General features: G+C 29.6%; 1 protein-coding gene across 2 annotated transcripts in view; it reads right to left on the bottom strand.

Moving 5' to 3' along the window:
* Nucleotides 1-11,595, bottom strand: part of LOC132751167 (uncharacterized) — a 37,800-nt gene extending 26,205 nt beyond the window's left edge. The window contains exons 1-3 of one of the 2 annotated variants that reach the window (XM_060741301.1): nucleotides 11,078-11,592; nucleotides 2,369-2,461; nucleotides 1,442-1,942 (exon numbers count right to left, since the gene is read on the bottom strand). In XM_060741301.1, coding sequence (XP_060597284.1) covers nucleotides 1,824-1,942; nucleotides 2,369-2,461; nucleotides 11,078-11,210 — 345 coding nt within the window. In that variant the 5' untranslated portion in view covers nucleotides 11,211-11,592 and the 3' untranslated portion in view covers nucleotides 1,442-1,823. Of the gene's footprint in view, nucleotides 1-1,441; nucleotides 1,943-2,368; nucleotides 2,462-11,077 lie in introns of those variants that run through there. The other variant, XM_060741303.1, reaches the window with a different exon arrangement.
* Between the last annotated feature and the right edge of the window lie 11,136 nt (nucleotides 11,596-22,731).

Raw genomic sequence — 22,731 nt, 5'->3', positions numbered from 1 at the left:
AGCAAAGGTATTACTAATGTCACAATTATGTTTCTGTATGTGTTCTCTCTATATACCCGCAAGACAAAACTTAGGCATGGAATATGGACAAAATCTTTAAATGTTACATATCTATATAAAATATATAATAAAAAATTATACTATTCTGACGTGACTCTCTGGCCCCAGAAAATATGAAAATACATTCGGAATACTTTTCTCTTTTATGTTCGTAACCAAACTTCATCATCTATCTGCATATAAGTTTTTATATTGTCAATTATGAACAGTGGCAATTTAAAAAACCAAGTGCATACATATTTTAGTCCTGTTTCCTCTCCGGTAATCTGTCTTTTAAAAACTGTTTTCTCATGATAGGTCTTAAGAGAATTTCTATTATGTCTTTGAAGATTTGGCTTCACTTAAACTAGACGGATGCTTCTTCGTTTGAAAAAATATATCGTATTTTGAATACAATAGAAGGAGTTTAAATGGCATACGAAGATTATGCATATAAAAATCTGAAATAGGGGAAAATCTCACATGAGCATTGAAAACAACAACATGAAAATTGCAAACTTGGTTTGATTGAAAGTAATTTGCATATTTATTGTTTAAATAATGTGAATTATATTTTTTATATCTTATTTCAGTGTCATGAATATTGTTTTGGGAAATAATACAAATTTTAAAAGACACAACATCAAACATTCTAATTATTTGTGTTCAGTCTTATCATGTTTTGTAAACATAATCTGTTGATACATTTGTCATGTGGTCGATATTCGTGTTTTTGAATATCGTTTTTATGTATCATTTTGTCCTTGTATTTGTATATATATCTTTTGTATTTGTCTGTTTACAGTCCGATATACAATCCATTATCCCATATCATTCCTATATCATTCCATTTCATCATCTCATTACAACAACTAATTTCTCATATTTCATTTGACATAATTTGCATGCCGGGCCTCAGTTTTTACAAACTTCCCGGAAAATCCACCTCACGCATGCGCACTTTGGTATAAATATTTCTCTTGGTTTGCGCCAGAAATTGTTTATCTTGTTTATTTATTTATCAAGGCGTATGTTTTATGTCCTTACAGGTAATTGTTGTTATTCATTATGTTTCATTATCATGCATATTTCCATTGATCGTTTATGTATTTCGGAACTGTATTTATGCACTTTGGTATAAATATTTCTCTTGGTTTGCGCCAGAAATTGTTTATCTTGTTTATTTATTTATCAAGGCGTATGTTTTATGTCCTTACAGGCATAAACAGACCATTCCTACATTTGAAAAGGACCATACGACACATTAATAAAATTGAACACAATTATCTTATTCAAACCAGAATGGGTCCTTTTGGATGCCCTATTTTAGCAGGGTCTTATTATTTATTTCTGTTTAACCCCTGACTTTAAAGACAAAATAAAAATAACACGATGTGGTGACTCTCTTTGACTCTACATTTTATTCAAACATTTCAAAACAATAAAATATCAACACTTACATCTCAATACTTACAAAGAGCTTTGCACGATACAAATACTTTAGAATGAACAAGATTAGATAGAAATGGTGAGTGTCCCTGTATTTGATAAAAAGATACAGTTTCATGACTTTCAGTACTTAATTTTACACTTTTAAAACAAATTTCTGTGATGAACGTATAACCTAACTTAATACGTGCCCATACTCTCATTATGTCTGTCACAATGAAACAGAAATGAATGAAATAAGATTCTTTTTTCTCACAAGAACTTGATCATGTTCGAAAGGCGTGCTTTTGATATCACATTCTAAAATGTGTTGCATTGCTTAGCAACGAATGGTGTCATCGGCCTCCTGCGCCAAATCGCACATGAGATGATCTGCCAGAGAATGCTATGTCATTGTTTCCATATAAGGCAATAAGGCGTCTTAAAAGTTGATTAAGTGTTGCTCTTTTGTTCACTGAAAATATAAATGAGTACGTAGATACAAAAGATATAGATGTATAACACTCTTAATGTAAATGTTTTGATAAAACTGAATAAAAATAGATTTTAAACGTTTCAGATCTATTTAACATCTAAGAGATACCTACAAATTACATCTTATTTTTTAAGTTTCTTTTTGTATTTTTAGTTGAAATTAAATGTTTTCTTTCAAAAACGTTACACCAGACGTAGAAATGGCAGTTTCTTAAAAATGATACAGTTTTATAAATAGGAGCTGTTTCAGAGATTTTTATGTATGACTGATAATAATCTATACCTCGTAAATGAATATGAATAATAGTAAAATAATATAGCAAAATATAAAAAACGAAAAATAGTTTTGATGCAACACATTCAAATGTAATATATGACTATTGTGGTGTTGTGATATTGAACTTACCGTTAACATTGCGAGTGTCTTGTCGTTTTGAAAGTGATAATTCTGGGTATACAATAACTGGAGATGGATACGATGTGTAGGGCAGGATCACCTCTGAAACGATATTAGATTAAACACATGAATAAGGAAACAATTCAGTTGATAATTATATGCACAGAATAGAAATCAATGTATTTTACGTAATATATAGTTTTCTCTTTAGCATTCATTACGCTAATATTTTATTTTTTACCTAAAGCTAATCTTTTTATCCATTTACATGAAAAGTTCCAACAAAAAAAAACTTCTAAAAGCGTGAACACATTTACTTATCTTTGAAATTTTATAAGCCTTTTGACTATTTCTTTTATTTAACCTTTAGTTATCTCTGAACATTTTAAGATCATATCTATACCGAAGAATTAGTGTAAAACATGTTTTCGAGGGGTATTAATTGTTAATTATGTTAGAGTTTGAAAATAAAATACCATGCAGATATGTGTATGTAAAACGATAAAGCATTGAATATAATGCATATTTTTTAGCGTTTTGATTTCTAATATTACATACAACTCCATAATAAAGTGCAAACTGTTTTGATTAATAGCCATTAACTCGAGAATTTTTTTGAAATTATGAATATCATTTTCTCAGTGATCAGTCAAACATAAATATTATGACAGCTTTAACATTTCGGAATAAAATTAGTTTTTCAAACGTTTAAATAAAATATATTGTTAGTAATATTCTTTGATGGTAGTTATGGATTATTTCCCAATTGTTTGCATTTTTCATTTAAAAATAAAATTGATTTGGTAGTTTATGATTTATTATAAAAATTTTCCGATTGCTTAGTATCCCTAGTTATTGTACCGGCTCAAACGGATAGGTTCATAGAAACAAGTAATATCCCGTTAATTAAAGAAAAACTTTTTACAGACAGAATTGCTTGATGTTTTACTTGAAATCTAATACATATTTATGTATATACATTTGTCATATAATATTTTTTTTACATCAAGCATCGTCCAATTTTACGTACTTCTTTTATATTTTTATTTGATGTTTTTATTACGAGAGTAATGGACATTACATAGAAATTTGATATATGTTTAATCACATGTACTCTCTTTGCATTTATCAAATGGTATTTGATAGCTCTGTTCAAAGTTATTTAAAAGTACATGATGCTATTGGATTGCCTATAAAAAGTAACAGTAAACTCATTTGAAAGCTATGGGACTAACACGAGCGGTACTTGAATACATGTTATGGTAAATGTTACACGCGTTTGACTAAAGCCATTATCTAAATCACCTGAACCATTGTTCAACCTAATACATGGAGATAAAGAACTCATTGATTCCGCTCGAGGCAACAATAAAGTTGTAGCAAAAGTGTTCCATTTGTTTTAAGTATGGTGTCAGTAGATTGGACTTTGCAATTAACATTTTTTTCTGTTAAAACTACGAGTATATACTAAAGAATAAAAGAGATAAAAACGTAGGAGAGTAAAAGATAGATGTAAAATATATCGGAGTGCACTTTATTCCCGATGCTTTATAAACAGTTTAGAAAAAGAATAAGGTCAATAAAATTATTGATCGCATGTTCCATGAATTTTCTCTTATAATATGCATTAATTTTTGAATGGAGTTACAGTCATTGTTTGAAGATATTTGAACACAAATTCCGCTAACAAATATATTTAAAATTTCAATTAAATGAAGAAAATTCCTAATATCACCAGATAATAACAACTATTTTTATTCATTAATTCAGTCCTCTTTGAATTTTCAGAAAATTGAAAATAATATAAAACAATATATTTAAACTTCCACCTACAGAATTGCCAAGTAGAAAGTCATCTATATTTCAAGACCGATATCTATATCACGTTTAATAAAGTATCACAAACAAAACCTGAAAATTGTATTGAATTGTCATGTGTCATGCTATAGCTATAGCTTTATAATTATATTTTAAACCGTTTTTGCAACAGATTTAATTATTAGAAATAAGACTTGTCTATAGAGCATATCAGCACGATGCCAAAAGAATCTCCACCCTGTAAATGAGACTGTTTGATTCTATGGTTCATGAAAAACAACAGAATAGTCCAACTTCATGCCACCTAGAAACAGCATAGCCAGTTTTGAGCACTAAATGTATTAGAATCCACCGAAAATGTAGAAAATTTGACCCAATTATTGCTTTCATTTTTTTCAGCAGGAGTTGAGATAATATTCATCACTGTTGGGTTTTTATTCAATCTTTAACTCAGGTTTTTGTATCAATTATCTTATCATTGTATTCTTAAAAAAACTTTACAGGGACTTGACGTTTTGTTTAGGTACAAACCATTAGTAGTTTTTTAAACATGGATTTGAACGCCGCCTTTCCTTGGTGATCTTGTTTATCATATCTTAGTTCTCTTAATATATGGTAAACAAATTTTAAATGTATTTTAAACTAATGTATATCTGTATATCAAACTTTGATCAATCATTACGATTGTTTTAATATTTTATTTATGATAAAACGTTTTTATAAAAGCAGTTATTGATAATTAAAGTGACAAAGTGCTTATTTTTTAATACATTGGCTATTATAATGGGGGAATGAGCAAAAATTGATATAATAATTGATAATTGATAATGAAAAATGTTGAGAATACTATATAGAAACTACCAAAATTATAAAAAGCACCAATCTTTTTCAAAATGTGATGTTACCGATACATGTACATTCCGAACGATACTTAGAGAAATGTCCGAGGTTCACGTGGATTATTAATAGTAAAATATTAAATTATACAATAATGGAAATATATAAACTTATTTTGACTCAACATTTACACATTTTATTGTATTCATGACAGATTTTCTCCACGTGACTTGGAATATCATTCTGTATTCATTCCAAAATTGGCTGCTACGACAGAATTCGATCAATAGTTCTCAAATGCTTCTTTAATAGAAGTGATGTCTTTCAGAGGGATAAGTTACTTAACGTGCGTCTATTTATAAGATATTTGATTCATATGATGAAATTCATACTAAACAACCGTTACGGAAAAGAGATGTTCAATGAATATCCGGAAAAGTTTATAACCTTTTTTAAATGATTTATTTAAATGTTTATCTGAAAGAAATATTCAACGCTGATATTCTACTATTATAATGTATGCTTAATTGAAGAAAATTTTTTGGGGAAAAAATAAAGAAAACGGAACTCCAAACAGCCCCCTCCCCTCCAAAAAAAAGCGGCAAAATAATAAACATTCCAGACTCGGTGCTACCAATTTGAAGGTTGCATGTTTGATTTGCACTATTCCTTCTATAATATAAAAATCTGATTTGCTTGCTTTTGTTATTTAAGGTTCTTATATGGTTTAACATTTTGCCACTTTTATGAAGATCACATATTACATTTTACGTCTCATAATCATAAAATGTGTTAAAGTATGAATAAAAGTGTGTTATTTTCTGTATTCTGTCTTATATTTCAATATCTGAGCTTGAAAATTACAAAAGGATAAATCATAATATATCATAGTTGCACGTTTTATGAAAATGAATACTGTTTTACAGTGCAATTATATCAATAGTTTCAGAATGCAAGTGGCGTTATTTACTTTCTCTTCAAATACGCCTACATTTCCTTCATGACCAAATATATTGTTCGTCAATTGATAGATAAAGGCATCGTAAAATGATTTGCTTTATATGTCAACATTTGAAATAGTCTGAAATTTAATGTCAAAATGTTAGAGCTAATAGAACTAAAATACTTTAATATGCCCAATATTAGTGTTATTACTTTTATGGGTTTAAATTGTCATTTTGATATTATTCTCATTTTTTCGAAACAGTAAGGAACAAATCTAGACTTTTAATAAAAAACAAAATTCAGCCAAAAGATGGAAAAAAAATGAAATAAACAGTTAAGAAATTTTAAAACATATTTCACTAACAATTTGTAATAATGATACATGTTATGATTTTTTCTGGAAAAATATTTACCTCTGTTAAGCTCTTAGAAGAGGTTTCAAATGCTCAAGGATTGCGTCATTTACATTGGATAAGAAAAGGGATTTTATTATTATAATAATATATCAACAAGCATCATTAAGTTTCTTTCATCTTACAAGAACTAAGTAACATAACTCCTTCTATTGTGAGGGTTGAAATATTGTCATGATTTACACATCTTTATCAATGAATTATATCTTGGATATTGTTTTGAGACATTTGTTTCATAAAAAAATGTTTACTGACCAACTAGAATGCATACGTCTTTCTAAATAAAATGTCATGACGAAATTATACATCTAATTTATTTTGTTAATATCAACCTGAAGCCGCTTACTGTGTCATTTGGTTTATACAGACTTTACAGAGGCTTATAGCTTATAGACACACCCTCAAATCTATTTCTGGAACCATCCAGTACTGAGCAATTAGTGTCCAGTTCTTGCTCAAGGAAACAAAGGTAAGAATGACCGCTCAGCCATGCTGCCACTTAAAAAGATACGTTATGCTGTGTAATGACTCATTGGCAACATCATATTTCTAAATGATTTATTTATCATTTCAAAAGATGAATTTGACAAAAAAAATGTTAAAAATTAACTTTGTACTTTTGATCAATCTTGTAACACATTAAATTCTGTAAAACATATATACGTAACACACATCTATTTTCATTAATATCATTCTAATGTTATTGATAAAGACATTAAAATAGCATCAGTAAACATGTTATTTTCAGCTTCATAAATGAACTAAGTAATGTAATATCTTTTGAACATCATTATTTTAGAAAATCTAAATTTAATTTTGTTTCTATTTTGATTGACGAAACATGAAGACAAGTAAAATAAATTGAAAACATTGATTTCGACAATGTAAGTTTGTCAGTAGGATAAACAACTTGATTTTAGACATAATTAACGTACATATTTAGCGTGATATTTACATTTTTACATGTAACGAGAAGCTTTGACAGGCAAATCTGATTAAGCGTATAAATTTATTTTTAGGTTAAACTGACGTTATTATTGACATTTCTTTTGATGTTTTTTATGCTTTTCTTTTCAAACCTTGTTCTGGTAAAGAAACACAAAGAAAATTTAGATAAAAAGATAAACAGAAGATTGTTGAAAGAAATTGTTTTTGTTTGTTTGTTTGTTTCATTTTACGCCTTTTCCCAACAGTATAGAAATTGGTTTGACAATATAAAAGCATTGCTAACAAAATACAAAAACTACGACAAGCTTAATATAAAGCGATTTGATGTATAGATGGGTGAAAAATATAAAAATCAAGTTTTTGTTCTTTTGAATTCCAGATCACATTCTTTAAAACGTTTTAAAAATTGAACATTTTTAGCTCGAAGAAAAAATAACATAGCTTACATTTTAATGTTGTAGTTTTGCAAAAAATATTATTTTAGATAAAAGTGTTGCAAAAATATATAGTATATCTTTAATCAATGCTTATACATTTAACAATTTGTAACAAGCGAAACTAGAAATAATGTACCGTACAGTACAATACAGTTTTACTCTACTCTACATGGCATTAACATAATTCTTGGAACTTTCCCATTAATTATGATCCAACAGATGAAATGTTTATCCTTTTATAACTATCTGACTTGCAACAACACATATCTTCAAATTCAAATCGAATATTTAACTACAAATTATAGTTTGGTTCAAAATTTCACCTTACCATACAGATTTAGATTAAATGATTTATGCAACAATATTATAAAGTATCTATTCCAACACATTCATATACATTTTATTAACTAAAATGCCTCTGTGCTTATCAAATAGAAAATTGGTTTTGTATCGAGAGTAGATCTTGATAAACTTGTTAGAGGAATTAAACCACATGATATCACCTTCAATATAATGAAAGTGAAATCCTGCCATTAACTTTACCTCAAACTTTGCGACAAAGTTCGGTAAATTAGCGGTTTCTGAGAATGTTGATTAATTGAATTCAATATCAGATGTATATCAAAATGCCATATTATATTGGCTTGTTTAACATGAAACTGTGTAATTTGCAAGATGATAAATTCATTTGTTTTTCTATTTACACTGTTATTGCTATGCGTTTACAAGTTAAATATGAATTTTAAAATCCGAGTACCCAAAATAGAAATTGAATTAAACAAGCAGGACACTATACCGGTATGTATCTGTTTTGAATCTTTGTCTAAAAGCTTGAACATTATTTTGAATAGATTTTGGTTCCATATCAAAATGGTTTTATTCCCAAAGTTTATCATACATGTTTCATTCTGACGTTATTAGATGCCGTGTATAATTATATTAAGTCTTATATACTTAAAGACATACAATCTTATTACAAAAATGGTTATGTCTACTTAAACAACTAGTGTGCCTACGAATCCTAATAGTTTTACTGAAAATAAAAAACTAATGAAAATACACTGTATTGTAATCAATGTCTAGACACGTATAATTGTATTAAGACGGAAATAAAGCGAAGTTACATATAAATAACATGTTTTGAATTACATGGCAAATATCATCAAGTCTTGATATTTAAACGTCGTTAAGCTATTGTTTTTTTATTGATTGTAAAGTCCCCAGGTGCTAGACAACCGGATTGTAAAAAAATATGTTCTGAGGATAAAACAAACTTGTACGCCTATGATATATTGAAACATTTAAGTTTTTTTACTAAACAGACATCAAAGATATATTGAGATTATACAAAGTACTTTATAACTGGTTTTGCTTATTTATTGCGGTTTTTGGTTTGGTAGGGGGTGGGGGGAGGCTGAGTAGAAATATTAGCAATAAATATAAAGACATGGTAGTATGTAAAATCTTGTTTCTTTTGCTTTGATGAAAATAGTGATTGTTTGCGCACAGATGCGATATCATATTCTGAATATCAATAAAAATTTAAACATCATTATTGTTATTGTGCAGCAACTCATTCGTCATGTAGTTCATTGCATGGATAGCTTGATTAAAAATAATAAAACGTTTACCGTACCCATTGATCTGTCTTCTTTTTAATTGTTGCTCAAAGCGGCGACGGACAGCCGGACTCTAATTAATTGTACTTCTAAGTTTGAAAGGGAGGAATTTCAATTATAGTAATGGACTAAATTTGTCTGTGAATAGCATACACTTTACAGGTATCTCTTTTGATATCAGATCTTCTAAAGAATGACCAATACAATTAAGATATTGAAAAACAAACGAAGTGGAAAAATAAGCTTTTAATGGACGGAAATAGACACGACATTTCAAGAGCTTGGTAAATGATACAATGAGAATTTACAATTATCATTGATAGGATTTTTGTTCATGTCAATGAACTAAAAGAAATTTAGCAAATTTCTTATAGTTAGAAATTGTTTAACTTGTTTATCGAAGTTAAGACTTTACACGATTATGGATGTTATACTTTAATACCCATTATTCATGCTTTACAAATATCAATATTGAAAAAACTCTAAAATGTTACAATTATCATTGATAAGATTTTTTTCATGCCAAAGAAGTAAAAGAAATAAAGCAAATTTCTGATACTTAAAAATTGTTGAACTGGTAAATCGTAGTTAAGACTGCTATGAATGTTTTTAAGTTGATACCCATTAGTAACGTTTTGTCACGCCTTACAAATATCAATATTGACAAACTATTTGAAGGCATATTATGCCTCAGAAATTCATATTTTTGAAATACTTTCGAAATGGCAAATATGTGTTTGAAAATATTTTTTGTAATTGATTAACAGCATGTTAGATATTCAACAACTGAAAATGTAGCACTGAACATACAGTAAGGTGTTATCAAGGTAGCAAAATGTAAACAAAGTAGTATTTTCACTAAATAAACCATTCGCAAACAGAGCAAAATAAGCCAAATATACTTTATATATATGGCAGTTGAATATTTTGGGTAACTGTGCCAAGATACCAAAGATAGAAAGTTTAAATTTGATAAATAAAAATTACAGCATTTTTAAGACATAATGGCTTTAAATATAAAATTTATCTAAAATGATACAACCAGGGATACACATAAATTACTTCTTTATTCCAATTTTAAAAGTGAAAGTCACGCTTTTTTGTATATTAAATGAATTATAAATACCAATATCCTCAAGTTATTATTTTAATATCAAAATTCCAAATCTGATTGTAGCAAACAAAAACTGAAGTTGTGTGATTATTTTACATTAAATTTTCCCTTTTCCCAATTTATTACCTAACTGCGTTTGTATTATATGTTATTTTTCCTGTATTAAAATTAAACACTACAATCGTTATGATTCTCCACACAATAACTTATTTGCACGCTCTATCACGAAGCTTGCTGATTAAACTTATCAAAAGCATAAATTGTCTCCTATATATCAATAAAATAATTAAATAAAAAGGTAATACTATAAATATGTAAGTTTTATAGTTTGTTTTTAAAATAAAACAGTAATGCCGCAAAAAGCGAATAAAATGATAAAAAAGGTAGTGAGTGTTCATTTAAAAAAACTGTTTTTTTTAATTTCAGAAGGCTACATTAAAAATAAGATATAATTTTATATGATTGCTGTTGTATATTCTTAATGTGTTACCTTCTCTAAAAAAATATATTATTATTATTCACTTTTATTATTACTATTATGATTACTATTATGATTATAAATATCATTATTATTATTATTGTCTTACCTGGATCGTACAAAACCTCTGGGTAGTCCGTTTCTAGCATTTCCTCTTGATACAGTGGTAAATTGTCTAGTGGGTACATAGTTACACTGTAAACACATGCCAACATGGAGAAAACTATGCTGATTATATTCATTATGAAGTTTTTATTATATGCTATACTTGTATTAAACTACCCGATCTTTTCCGTTGCTTCTTAAATATCTTTGAAATCAAATGTTTACTTGCGATTCTTATATCAAGCATATGATAAGCTTTGACAGAAATTTTTTCTATCCTGAATTATTGAATAAATTTCAGTTATTTCCGAGGCAGTGCGTAAAAAACTTATATTCCAGTTCGGTTTTTAAAAACTTTAATATTTTCATTAAACTTAATGGTTTACTATAACTAAAAACGGAAAGACGTTATTAAACGGAATTATCGGTATATTTTCCACGAGAAGTCAGCTCATGCTAGTGTAATTTTGTTAGTTCTCGATTAAATAGCCAACTTCTACTAGAAAGACAGAACGCGGAATTCCAATATATATATCATTTCCTGCTGCTATACATTACTATAACAGATATCTGATCAGCTTTGACAACTAGCTGTGAGGTTACGTGTTATCTATGTACGTATTTTACAGTTCATTTTTCTAACATTTGAGACAGATTTGTCATTTATATAACGGCTTCAGATTATATTTTTTATGTTGGATATAATTAATATGTTATTCCATATTCAGTCGGCAGAAATGATAATTTGATTTCGACACAAAAACGTTAACTTAATTGTCACTAATAAATTTCTGATTACGTTAAAGGCTAAGCTTTGCTTTAAATAGAAGTGGAAGGAGCAAGTGCCCTAATAGGTGTGTTTGTAATAATTATGACAGAGGACAGTAAATATAAAAATACAAGTTAAATCTTAAAACCACAAACTATTTTTAAACACAAACATCTCAATTGTGAAAATGCTGCCTCAAAAGGGGTCCGTTGTTATTAAAAATTATAAAACTATGATAAAGTAAAACTAAATAAGAAAACAGAAAACTGTTGAAATTTAAGAAATAATATCGTTTTTGCGGTGTTTGAGAATAAGTGATCTCCTTTATTTTGTATCATATTGTTAGAATCGAAATAATATCGGTGGTTTCATCGATGTTCATCGACTATTTAACACCGGTTTTCATGCATATGATTGACCACGAAGTACAGGGTTCTTGGTTTCCTTTTCGCATCAAAACGACAAAACCGGTGTTAAATAGCCGATGAACACCGATGAAACCACCGATATTATTTCGATTCCAACAATATGATACAAATTAAGGGAGATCACTTACGCTTTTATTCTCAAGCAGAGATTATTTCCGCTGTCAATTTTGATATAACGCTGTTCTATTCGCAACCTACTTTCGCTAAGGTATGAAGAATTATTAACAAAAGAAGTAATAAGAAATATGATTCACATTTATTTATTATTCAAGAATTATTTACAATTAAAACGTGACAGACTGGATCGTATTGAGTTCTCATTGGTGCTCAAATAATCATTCTTCAAAACCCACTCATGTCAGTTTAAAATGACGTCATTCTGGCGCCTTTTTAATGAGTTGCATACCAAGGATGACGTAATTACGCTGCTTACGAATTGAGTTTTTCACTATACTCAAAAAAGAAAAACCCGGTGTTAAACAGCCAATAAACACTTGTTATGGTTACACTACGTGTACATGCAGCTGTTAGTTTTTCTCCCTCGGTAATATAGCTTTCAAAGCCATTTTCAAGCAACAATAATAACGCAATTCTATTGATATTTCCCGTTCTTATTATATTATCTTTTCGTATAATGCTAAAGATATATCACACATACGCTAACGCCAGATTTGATCAATATCAGTTGATAAAATTGATACGACAAATCGGCGCCAATTCGTAGGCAGCGTAATGACATCATCTTAAGTGTGCAATTCATTTATAAAGGGTCCATAACGGTTTTGTCGTTTTATTATTTTAATTTCGTTTTTAAATACAATATTTGAAGTCAATACTTTAAAGTGACTTCGCATAAGGCGACTAGAAATCATTAAAATCAAGAAATGGCCGCCATCTACAAGTTGATGTTCCAATGTTAAGGGCGGCAGAATTTTAAGAATAAAAATCCCCTATATACAATAAAATGTCAATGAAATTGAAAGGGTGACACGATAGAAATAAAACATAAACACATTCTATTGTCGTTTTTATATATCAGTTTTATCAGGTTCTGTATAACTGATATGGGCGGAAGAAACAATTCAAGCCTGGCACCTTCGAGCCCATATCAGCATTGCCTGTCAATATTGACAAAAACAAAAGAATGTGTTTCTCAATTCCTTCAATTAATAATCACGTTTAGTCGTCTTCAAGGCTGTTGCGTTTTATTTTTCGTTTTTAAAGCCCATCATTTTTTCTAATGCTTTGACATACAAGTAATTGATGGCATACAATCTTGAAAGTCTAAGTCTTACAGTTCAACTTCAGGTTATTTAATGCCAAGTAATTGGTTTTGGGCCAAATAAGCAGCAGGGTTCGACAAGTTTAACATTACATGCAAGGAGATCTGTATAGCTCAAATAGCTCATTTGATAACTTGTATTTTATTTATTTTGATTAACAGGTTATATTGCACTTTACAGTTTGGGTTGAAGACGAGTGCTGTGTTTATCAGCGATCATATAACAAATTTTAACCCCTTAAATTTATACTACTGCAGAAGTGCTTTAATGCGTTTCTCTATAATTGTCGTTCATATGATTCTTATAAAATAAGAGACTATATATTGATAGGGGAAAGTCATATTTATTGAACGCAGACCCCACAATATAAAGCAATGACGTCCAAAGGAGGAGCCGAAGTACAAAGCAAGAGGAAAAGACATCAAAGTGAACTCCATGTTACAATCATTTGCAACTTATAAACTCCATAAAAACAACTAAAACTTCAAATGTTTCTTTTCTTCATTTTCCAAAAATTAACGACTGTTTTAATTTCTAAAATTATATTCAATGGCCATTTAACTGCACCATGGTAAGGTTTACTTTGCTTTTTGGCCATTAGTAAAGCTACTACCGTTATACCCGAAAAACATCTAACAAGGTCTAATTAAAAAATATTTTTAAACACATGTTTGCCCTTTCATGAGAAGAGATATTATTACCATCTATGATGGCTAATGTGCCTATTATATAATTTTTTCCAAAGCACTCATGAAACATTTTTATTCATACAGAATTAGTCATTTTATACTTATAATCCCAAGTTCAATACGTTTATTGACATCACTTTATGTTCCTGATAATTGACTGCATTTGCAGTAACTAGTATTGTAGAAAGACTGGTCTGACATGGTCATTAATTGAACAGTCTGACATGATCATTAATTGAATAATATCTTAATATCAATAATGTCGTATCATAATAGCTACAGTTATATCAAAGTTACATCGGCTTTAAATTCATTATATTTTCTAGTGAATTGACATATTTAAAGCTGTAGGTTTTTATTTGATGACATGTGAACATTACCTTTAACATAAGTAATCAAGAAAGGTTTAAATTTAAGGAGAATGGTTCTTAAAAAAACACTTGTAGCATGCTACTCAATCCTTTTTGCATTTGATTGTAAATATATTGCGTAGGTCTGATTGAAATTGAAATAAAATATTGTTTTAACTAAACAAAAAAGTATCTTTCATAATACCATAATGTTTATTTATTAGGCTACTAGCTGTTTGATAATTCGAATCCTTATCTTAGAATATTTGAAAGATTTCACATTTCAAAGTGTCCTTTGGAAATAGATATATATTTAATTACATTTAATTTCACACTGGCATAATCAAGGATTCCCTCTTTCTGCTTACAAAATTTGTATGGATTTCAAATGTAAATAGCTTAAAATATTTAAAATACTTAAACAAGCTGCGCCCTGGTTTCGCTGGTTAAAATATTTTAGTGTTAAAGTGATGAAATACAAATGTCATCTTACATTAGTTGTAATATCACATACTCTAAAATATTCTAAAAGCTTAAAAAATCATTCTTATTCGTGATGCCGAAATTCGCTTGATTTTCTAAAGACTTAGGTTTAATTATGTTGTTTAACATACAAATGTAACATCAAGAAATGGGTTCTGAGTTTATATCACATTGAAAACAACTAACATTGGTAATATGCCCTTTAAGCACACTCTGGAACAATCAAATACCACCATATACATTAATCAAATGTTCATCAATTATCATGAATTGTGGGCGTTTCCATTTATTTCTATAGTTTTGTTTCGATACATGATTATTGTATACAATATTTGCGGTTGCTTCAACAAGTGCAATTATATCAAACCCTCAGAGAGAGCATTATTGATTATATAATATCTCTCCTCTTTCCAGAAATTTCATGTAAATCAGCCAATAATATTAACAATCAATTTTCGTCTATTACTGGGAGTCTGTTGTTTGTCCTTGTGACCAGACGATATTTTTCACCTGACCTTCTCATTAATTTATTACAAGATACGCCATTTACGATCATTTTGTGCAATTATTTTGTTAATATCATTTTCTTTTATGGCTTAAATAGTTTAAATAGCGTTTTGTGATGTTTTCAATTGTTTTCATACAAAAATATTTGTAGTTACTTTTGTAATGGTTAGCTCATTGCCCTATTGTATAAATTAATAAAAACCATCAGGTTCATTATATTTATTGTAAACTAATGGTATTTAAGAATCAAGATCCAACGATGTTGGGGCGGGTTAAAGGGGCAATACCTGATCTTAAGTTCACTTAATTTTGAAAAGCATTTAAGACAGTTGGAAAGCCTTTTCTATGTTTTATCTAGAGTTTGGTCGTTCTGTGTGATATTTTCAAAGTAAGCCGTTATTCAGGTGTGTAATTTGTGATATTTCTAATACACTTTCGTTATCATTGGCATTAACATTTTTATTTATTTATTTTTATTTGAAATTAGAGCTTTTTGCAGTTAGTTGCTATACTAACAGAGACTAGTCTTTGACAAATTGGATGAATGAATGTAAATTGAACATCCTAACTTGAAAAGTGATGACTCATTCGAGGTTATGTTACCTTTTTTATTTGTCTTTTGTTACCAGAGTTTATAACATTGATGCCTTCTCAAAATACCATTTTATTTTGTTTCGCCTGTTGTTTTGCTTCCTTAGGTCTCAGGCACTGTGATAATATGCTATTTTTACCGAATTTCACAAAAAAAGTTACATTCATATCGAAGGTTCTATGATTGCTTTTGTGTGAAGAATTCTGCCGTGATTGCTTTAACAACAATTTCATGATGAATGTTTAACTTTGCTTAAGCTGGTGCTAAGTGGTTTGAACAATTGCTGTGCATTTTTTAAAGTTTAAGCGGTCCGATAAAAGCATTTTAGTGGCAGCGTAGGCTGTCTCTTAACTGTTTTGACGGAACGCTGAGGCCGCCGAACAAATTGTACTATTAAAACTTTAAATTTCATGATATGAGATAAGGTTGTAATAGTAAGATGATAAAAAGATGAGAATATTAACTATTGAAAACAATTGTTGTACTTGAAGGGGCTTACTTTTGATATCAAGTTATTGGCCTGATTTCAGGTAAGTGTTAACAAGCATTTGTCATGAATTTGCATGATAAATAATTATATTAATAATAATAGTAATACCAAGTATTAGCATTTCCAAAAATGCTTGGAATCGCAGTTAAGCCATGTATATAGAAATAATATTTCAACACATAAAGCCAACAAAAGTTCTTGCTTTATTCTACCATTCCGTTCTAGTCAAAATACTTTGACGTGCTAAGCTATGACTAAGCGTGTAGTACAATTAGTTGGACTACAAACGCTACTTAATGAGTGCATCAATTCACACAAAAATTTAGCTTCTTGCATAATTAACAACAATTACTTGCTGCACATTAAAATTCATGTCTGCGAATGTTTTAATTCCTGCATTCTATCTACATGTATACTCCGTCGACTGCTTTGCGAAGTTTTTTGTTTTTGTTTTGATTTTTTGGAATGGACTATAACTGACATAGGCATGACGCAATAAAAACTCTCATGATATTAAACTCGCCCGGATGAAAGCATTTTTTTATTTAAGTGCAATCTGAAAAGGAACAAAATATATTCTTACTGAGACTACATTTTGTTATCAGAAATGACATCTAGCCAAAAATACTGCAATTTGAGGTGTTTATCCTGCATAAGCCTACACACTGACACTTAGTTTGTACATGGTTATGGTATTTTTCAGTTGTACGAATAAGTAACCTGGCAAAACATGGCGGTTGCGCGAGTCCATTTAAGCATCTTTCATTGAAGTTTCTTACGTCCATTTTGTATCATGTTATATTGAATTATTCGCTTTGATTGGCTAAAGGCATGTGGTGTACAGGTAGAACTGTTAAATCTTGTCAATTGTATATATCGCCGTCCAGGAACGGCGATAATAATGATAATGACATATGGTAGTTTAATACGTTTTTAAGCACTTGCTGGTGAATTTGTGAAAGCGGACAATATAAGTATATTTGTCACCGGGTATAACTAGGCGGATTGTAGTAAATGTGAGTTCGAGAGATGAAAAGTATTTTATTGTCATAAAAAGGGGTTTCTATTAATCAATGACGGTGGACATCACATGTTCAAATGAAGTAATTACACACATATACAAAGTTATAGATCTGAAAATAAACAATACAATAACAATGTATTTAAACATTACAAATATTAATATCATTTCACAGATGACAGCTGTCAAAAATGTAAACAACGAAACAATATATGTAAGCATGGACGAGTGGAGCGACATGAGTTTTCCAGTCCGATTTTTTACAGTACTCTAATGTTCCAAGCATCTTTAGTAATGTAGAATTAAATCTTTCTACTTTTCCATTACTGATCGAATGGTATGGTGTGGTATGACTCTTAACAATACCTGCTTACTCATATAGGTTTTCGATTAGTAGAGATTCAAAGTTGCTCTCAGGTCACTGTGAATTTTTGAAGTGAAGCCGAAATAAACATTGAATTAGTCGAATTAAATTTCTGTAGTTGTTTTAGCTGTTTGATTCTTTGTTGGTCAGCTTGCGAATGATCAGTCTTAACTGAGGAAGTCGACGCAAAAAAAATCCATTCGAGCTGAAGAATGTATGTTTACTAATGAAGCTGTAGTTGGTAAGGTCGTCCAATACATCTCGGACATTGTTTAACGCTTTCTTCAATCCACTTACGCATACCTGGGCAATTAAATCGTTGTTTGAATAAGGATATAGTTCGATCTCATCTTGGGTGGCCTACGTCATCATGTATTGTTTTGAGTATATCATCACGAAGGTTTGCTGAAGGTATTTATAACTATTCAATATACCTCTACGGCAGACGCCATTGTTTATACGAACCAAATTATCCCAATTTTTTTTGTATTTTTATACACCCGAATCTATGGACGAGGTTCGCTTAGCGAAATGCCTAGTTTATTCTTCGTGATGTTTAAATACTTGAGATATAATGTTGCCATTATGTTGTGCCTTTGTCAAGTCTGGAACAAAATGATTCTGATTCAACTAAATATTCCGGAGTAAGTTCTTTAGAACATTATTTAACCTCAGGTAAGTTTTCAGGAATAAGATCACTAAAAGCAAGTGGTGTTTCTTGTGCGCGGAAGAAGGAAGTAACGGTTAGTGCATTTATAGCATCTTTATTGTATTCTTTAGTTTGTTTTGGTATTGTCTGCATTCTTTTTTCCACTTCTTTATGTGATGATGTAAAGATATACTGTTAAAGCGGCTGACCAACGATGTCCTGTTGCGTCTAGCTTTGCTGTCGTTTAAACGTATGTAAGTATGTAATACGATATTTTTCCATAGAAGTATGCTTATCATTGTATTGTTCAGTAACAGCCCACTTAAGTGCCAAAAAATCAAGTTTATATGCCGGATAATGCTTTTCAAGTGGTTTTAAACTTCTACTGACGTAGGCTACGACTCTATCTATTCATCCAAGAACGAACCAAGATCTGTTGATGCGGCATCTGTATGGACCACAAACGGTAGATGAAAAAATTTGAATAGGCTGGAACAGAGGGATTCGTTCATTTTTAAATGATAGTGTCAAATTCTTTCTGTTGTTCTTCTTCCCATATAAAAGGTACTCTTTTGTTTGAGAATTTTTGTTTCTTGTTTATTTTATATCCAATTAGCTGATCAGTAAATGGTTAAACTAATTAAACATATCCTCGTATAAACCTGCTGTAGTATCCAGTGAAATCAAGACATTGTCTACTTTCTTTGTATATTTTAGTACTGGCCATGATTTAACATATACGAGTTATACTGTATAAAATTTATTTGATACAATTTAGTTGACTTCCTAAGTAACGATATTAGTCTAAATAAATAAATGGCACGTTTTAAGTTACATTTTTAGGCTGTGAGTTTTGTCTATAAATATGTCAATCCCACGTGTATAGTATTAAATTTAATCAATAACAATGCTGCCTAATATATACATTTAGATCGTGGATATTGTAAAAGAAATGCTTGACAATGTGACTTTATCTTTTTGCAAGCAATCAAGTAAGGTGCAACTTCTGTCCACGTAAAAAACGTCACGTAAAACAGATATTTGAGGCAAGAAAAAAACAACACTTTCTCAAGCTTTGTATTTGACGTAAGCATTAAAGTGCCAAACTCATTATCCTAACAATTTTAAACGCTTAAGTATTCTTTCATTTATAACTTCAATGACGCTAAATTGAACTGGTTTTGGCTTGCAATATAATATAGTCTATTGCGTCTAATGCCCGTAAAATATATGTGTTATAAGCATAAACGGTTTACAGACATGCATTCAAAAACTTTCATTTACTTTGGATTTGTTTTCTTTCCAAATCTGTAATTGAGCAACTACTCATCACCTGTGAGCCTTTGTGCATATTTTCAAAGTTTTTTATTTGATCATTCTTGGCGGATTTATGGCAATTTCTTTCACATATGTTATTTTATTTAATTTTATGTATTTCTGTTTAAACATATTTTTTCTATATATATTTACATTATGGCAATATTTACACAATACATTTTGTGATAGGGAAGAAAGCTATGAAAGCTTTATGAGTGTCCTATCCCAAATGTTTTCAGAACAATAGTTGTCATAATGTGTCCTGGTGCAGGGTTTTCTGAATGAGTGGTTTTTGCAAAATTAAAATGCTTGTTGCTGCAAGAAGTAAAAATAACGTTTCGTTGCACATAACTTTTGTCAAGGGATTTAAATTACTTTTTGCGGAAAACCTGGAATTGTATGTTATAATCAGGTCTCTCGTTATTTATTTGTTTTATTACATTTCATGTGCATGCTAACTGAATATAATTTAATTATTTCAGGAAGATGCTCTTTAATATGAATATAATTGTGATCTTAAAAATAACAATAAATAATGCAATATTAAACAACACCGTTTTTTAATACAAATGTAAAACGATTGTTTCCGCATCGAAAAATATTTTCATGCGTGGGTAAAATATGATATCAAAACACCCCGGGAATCTTTACAAATATAGTAATATTACAGTCGTCGATGATTGTTTTGAGGTCTTGTATGATGGCGATTCTCGTTACGAAGAGTGTAATGTTTCTACTGGGTCTATTTCAATTATTGCACGGAAATCACGGTTTTTGCTTTTGCCTTAGAGACACATTTCGTTTCGTTGGAGAGAGAATATAAATCTATCATTTATTTTTTCACTTTTCTATTTTTTCTACTTTGTTAACTTTTGAGGAGTTTTCAATTCAACAAGGCAGACAATGAAGGGCCATTAGATGTCTAAATTTACGTTTAATGGGCAGTAATAATATGAAAAGAGAAAAAATAACATTTTTGTCCAAAGTGAATACTTTACTTTCACGTATTTAAAGGCTGATCAGTGTATTTTTTTTAACTGTTGGGTAATACTATATGTGATTTTCACGATATCAAGACATTACGACATCGCGCGTTAACAACCACTGGGAAGCCCACGAATCTTTTAGATAAATAACATTGAATAAAATCTTTTATTCCAAAAATGATAAAATCTTATATTCCTCTAAACAATATCCGAAAAAATGTGCTTAACTAGGCAATATTTAATTATTTTTCTGACTTTTGATGTTGTGAAAAAATGCTTCAGTCATAAATGATTTGATTGGTTGGCTCAAAAAAGCCTAATCGGAAAAATCAAATTGAATAAAAGTCGAGAATGAACAAGTGGCGATCAAGTCTACATAAACGTTTTTTTAATTAGTCAGATTAAATGAAAATGGCTTTTTCCAAGTTTTTAAATAAACATTTATTAAAAAGTGTTATTAACTTGTTTAAAAATGAAACAAGTTAAAAGATTTAAACTAAGAGTAAGTGAACAGTTCATTTGTCAATGAAATAAGTGCATTAATTTTGGCATTACTTTGATTAATATTCACGTTATATGTTTACAGCTTTAAAGATATTTGTTTTCTTTAGGGAAAAAACAACCCTTTGAGAATTTCTGGTGTACATGAGCATTAAACAAACATTTTATCAGTTTGTGGATCAAATGTAATACATACAGTTCATTTAAAGAAAATGAAAAGAAACATATCAAATAAAAATGATTCAGTTCATTAGAACAAAACTATTTGGTAAAAGATAGACGCCACAAACATGTGAAGGATACCATATTACATATTACCATGTTTGTATAAATATACGAGTTGAATTTTAGTATGCATATATGGCAACTAGTTACCACATTAAAAGTATAAACCAAATACCCTTGTTCAGTATGAAATTTTGTTCTTGGAACATCTTTTTAAGTAACACATGGTTATAATATATTTTGAATAAGTTGTACAATAAAATTGATCAAAGTTAACATAAAAAATACAACTTGTGACCCGACACCCCCCCCTCCCCTCGTCAAAAAAAAACATTGAAAATATTATAAAATGGATGATATGGTAGGTTACCAGGACACAGATTTAGAAAGGACTAATTCGTAATTATCTCATCAATCTCATTATCTCAACAAAACAAAACTTGTGTATATTAACTTGGTCACTGAATAATGCGATAAAATGTCATTAATTTTGTTGAACTCTTTTAAACTATATGTATTTACTTATATATTTCAGCTATGCGTAGTTATTTCTATGCTTTATATTTAACAAGAGTGGCATCAATATCAATGATGCGACCCTTAATTAAATTGGCAATAAAGTGCTTAAAAGTTCACTTGGTTGCCCAGAAATTCTTTCACAGTCTTCATAATTTAAAAGATATTTTTGCGAAGCAATTCTATAAGATATTTGTATAAATTCGTTCGTCTGCTGCACGCATAGCTTTTAAGAATCTTTTTATTTGCAGTTAACCTTTTGCTAAATTGTCTCGTCACAATAAGTAATTGCTATCCTTTAAATCTTAATAACTATTATATTTCTTAAATATTTGTTTTCACCTATTCGTACCTTTTAAGTCATACATAAAACACGCACCATAAAATATATAATACGTACAGTTGCTGCATCCATTAGACGTCACGTAAGATGACATATACGTAAAAACCTTAGTTCATCTGGGACAGTCTGTGGTCTAAATCGTGTT

Source organism: Ruditapes philippinarum, unplaced genomic scaffold, assembly GCF_026571515.1.
Source record: "Ruditapes philippinarum isolate M1 unplaced genomic scaffold, ASM2657151v2 ctg1800_1_1_1_1, whole genome shotgun sequence".
NCBI classification, from domain to species: Eukaryota; Metazoa; Mollusca; class Bivalvia; order Venerida; family Veneridae; genus Ruditapes; species Ruditapes philippinarum.
This window is presented reverse-complemented; position numbering and strand designations above follow the sequence as displayed.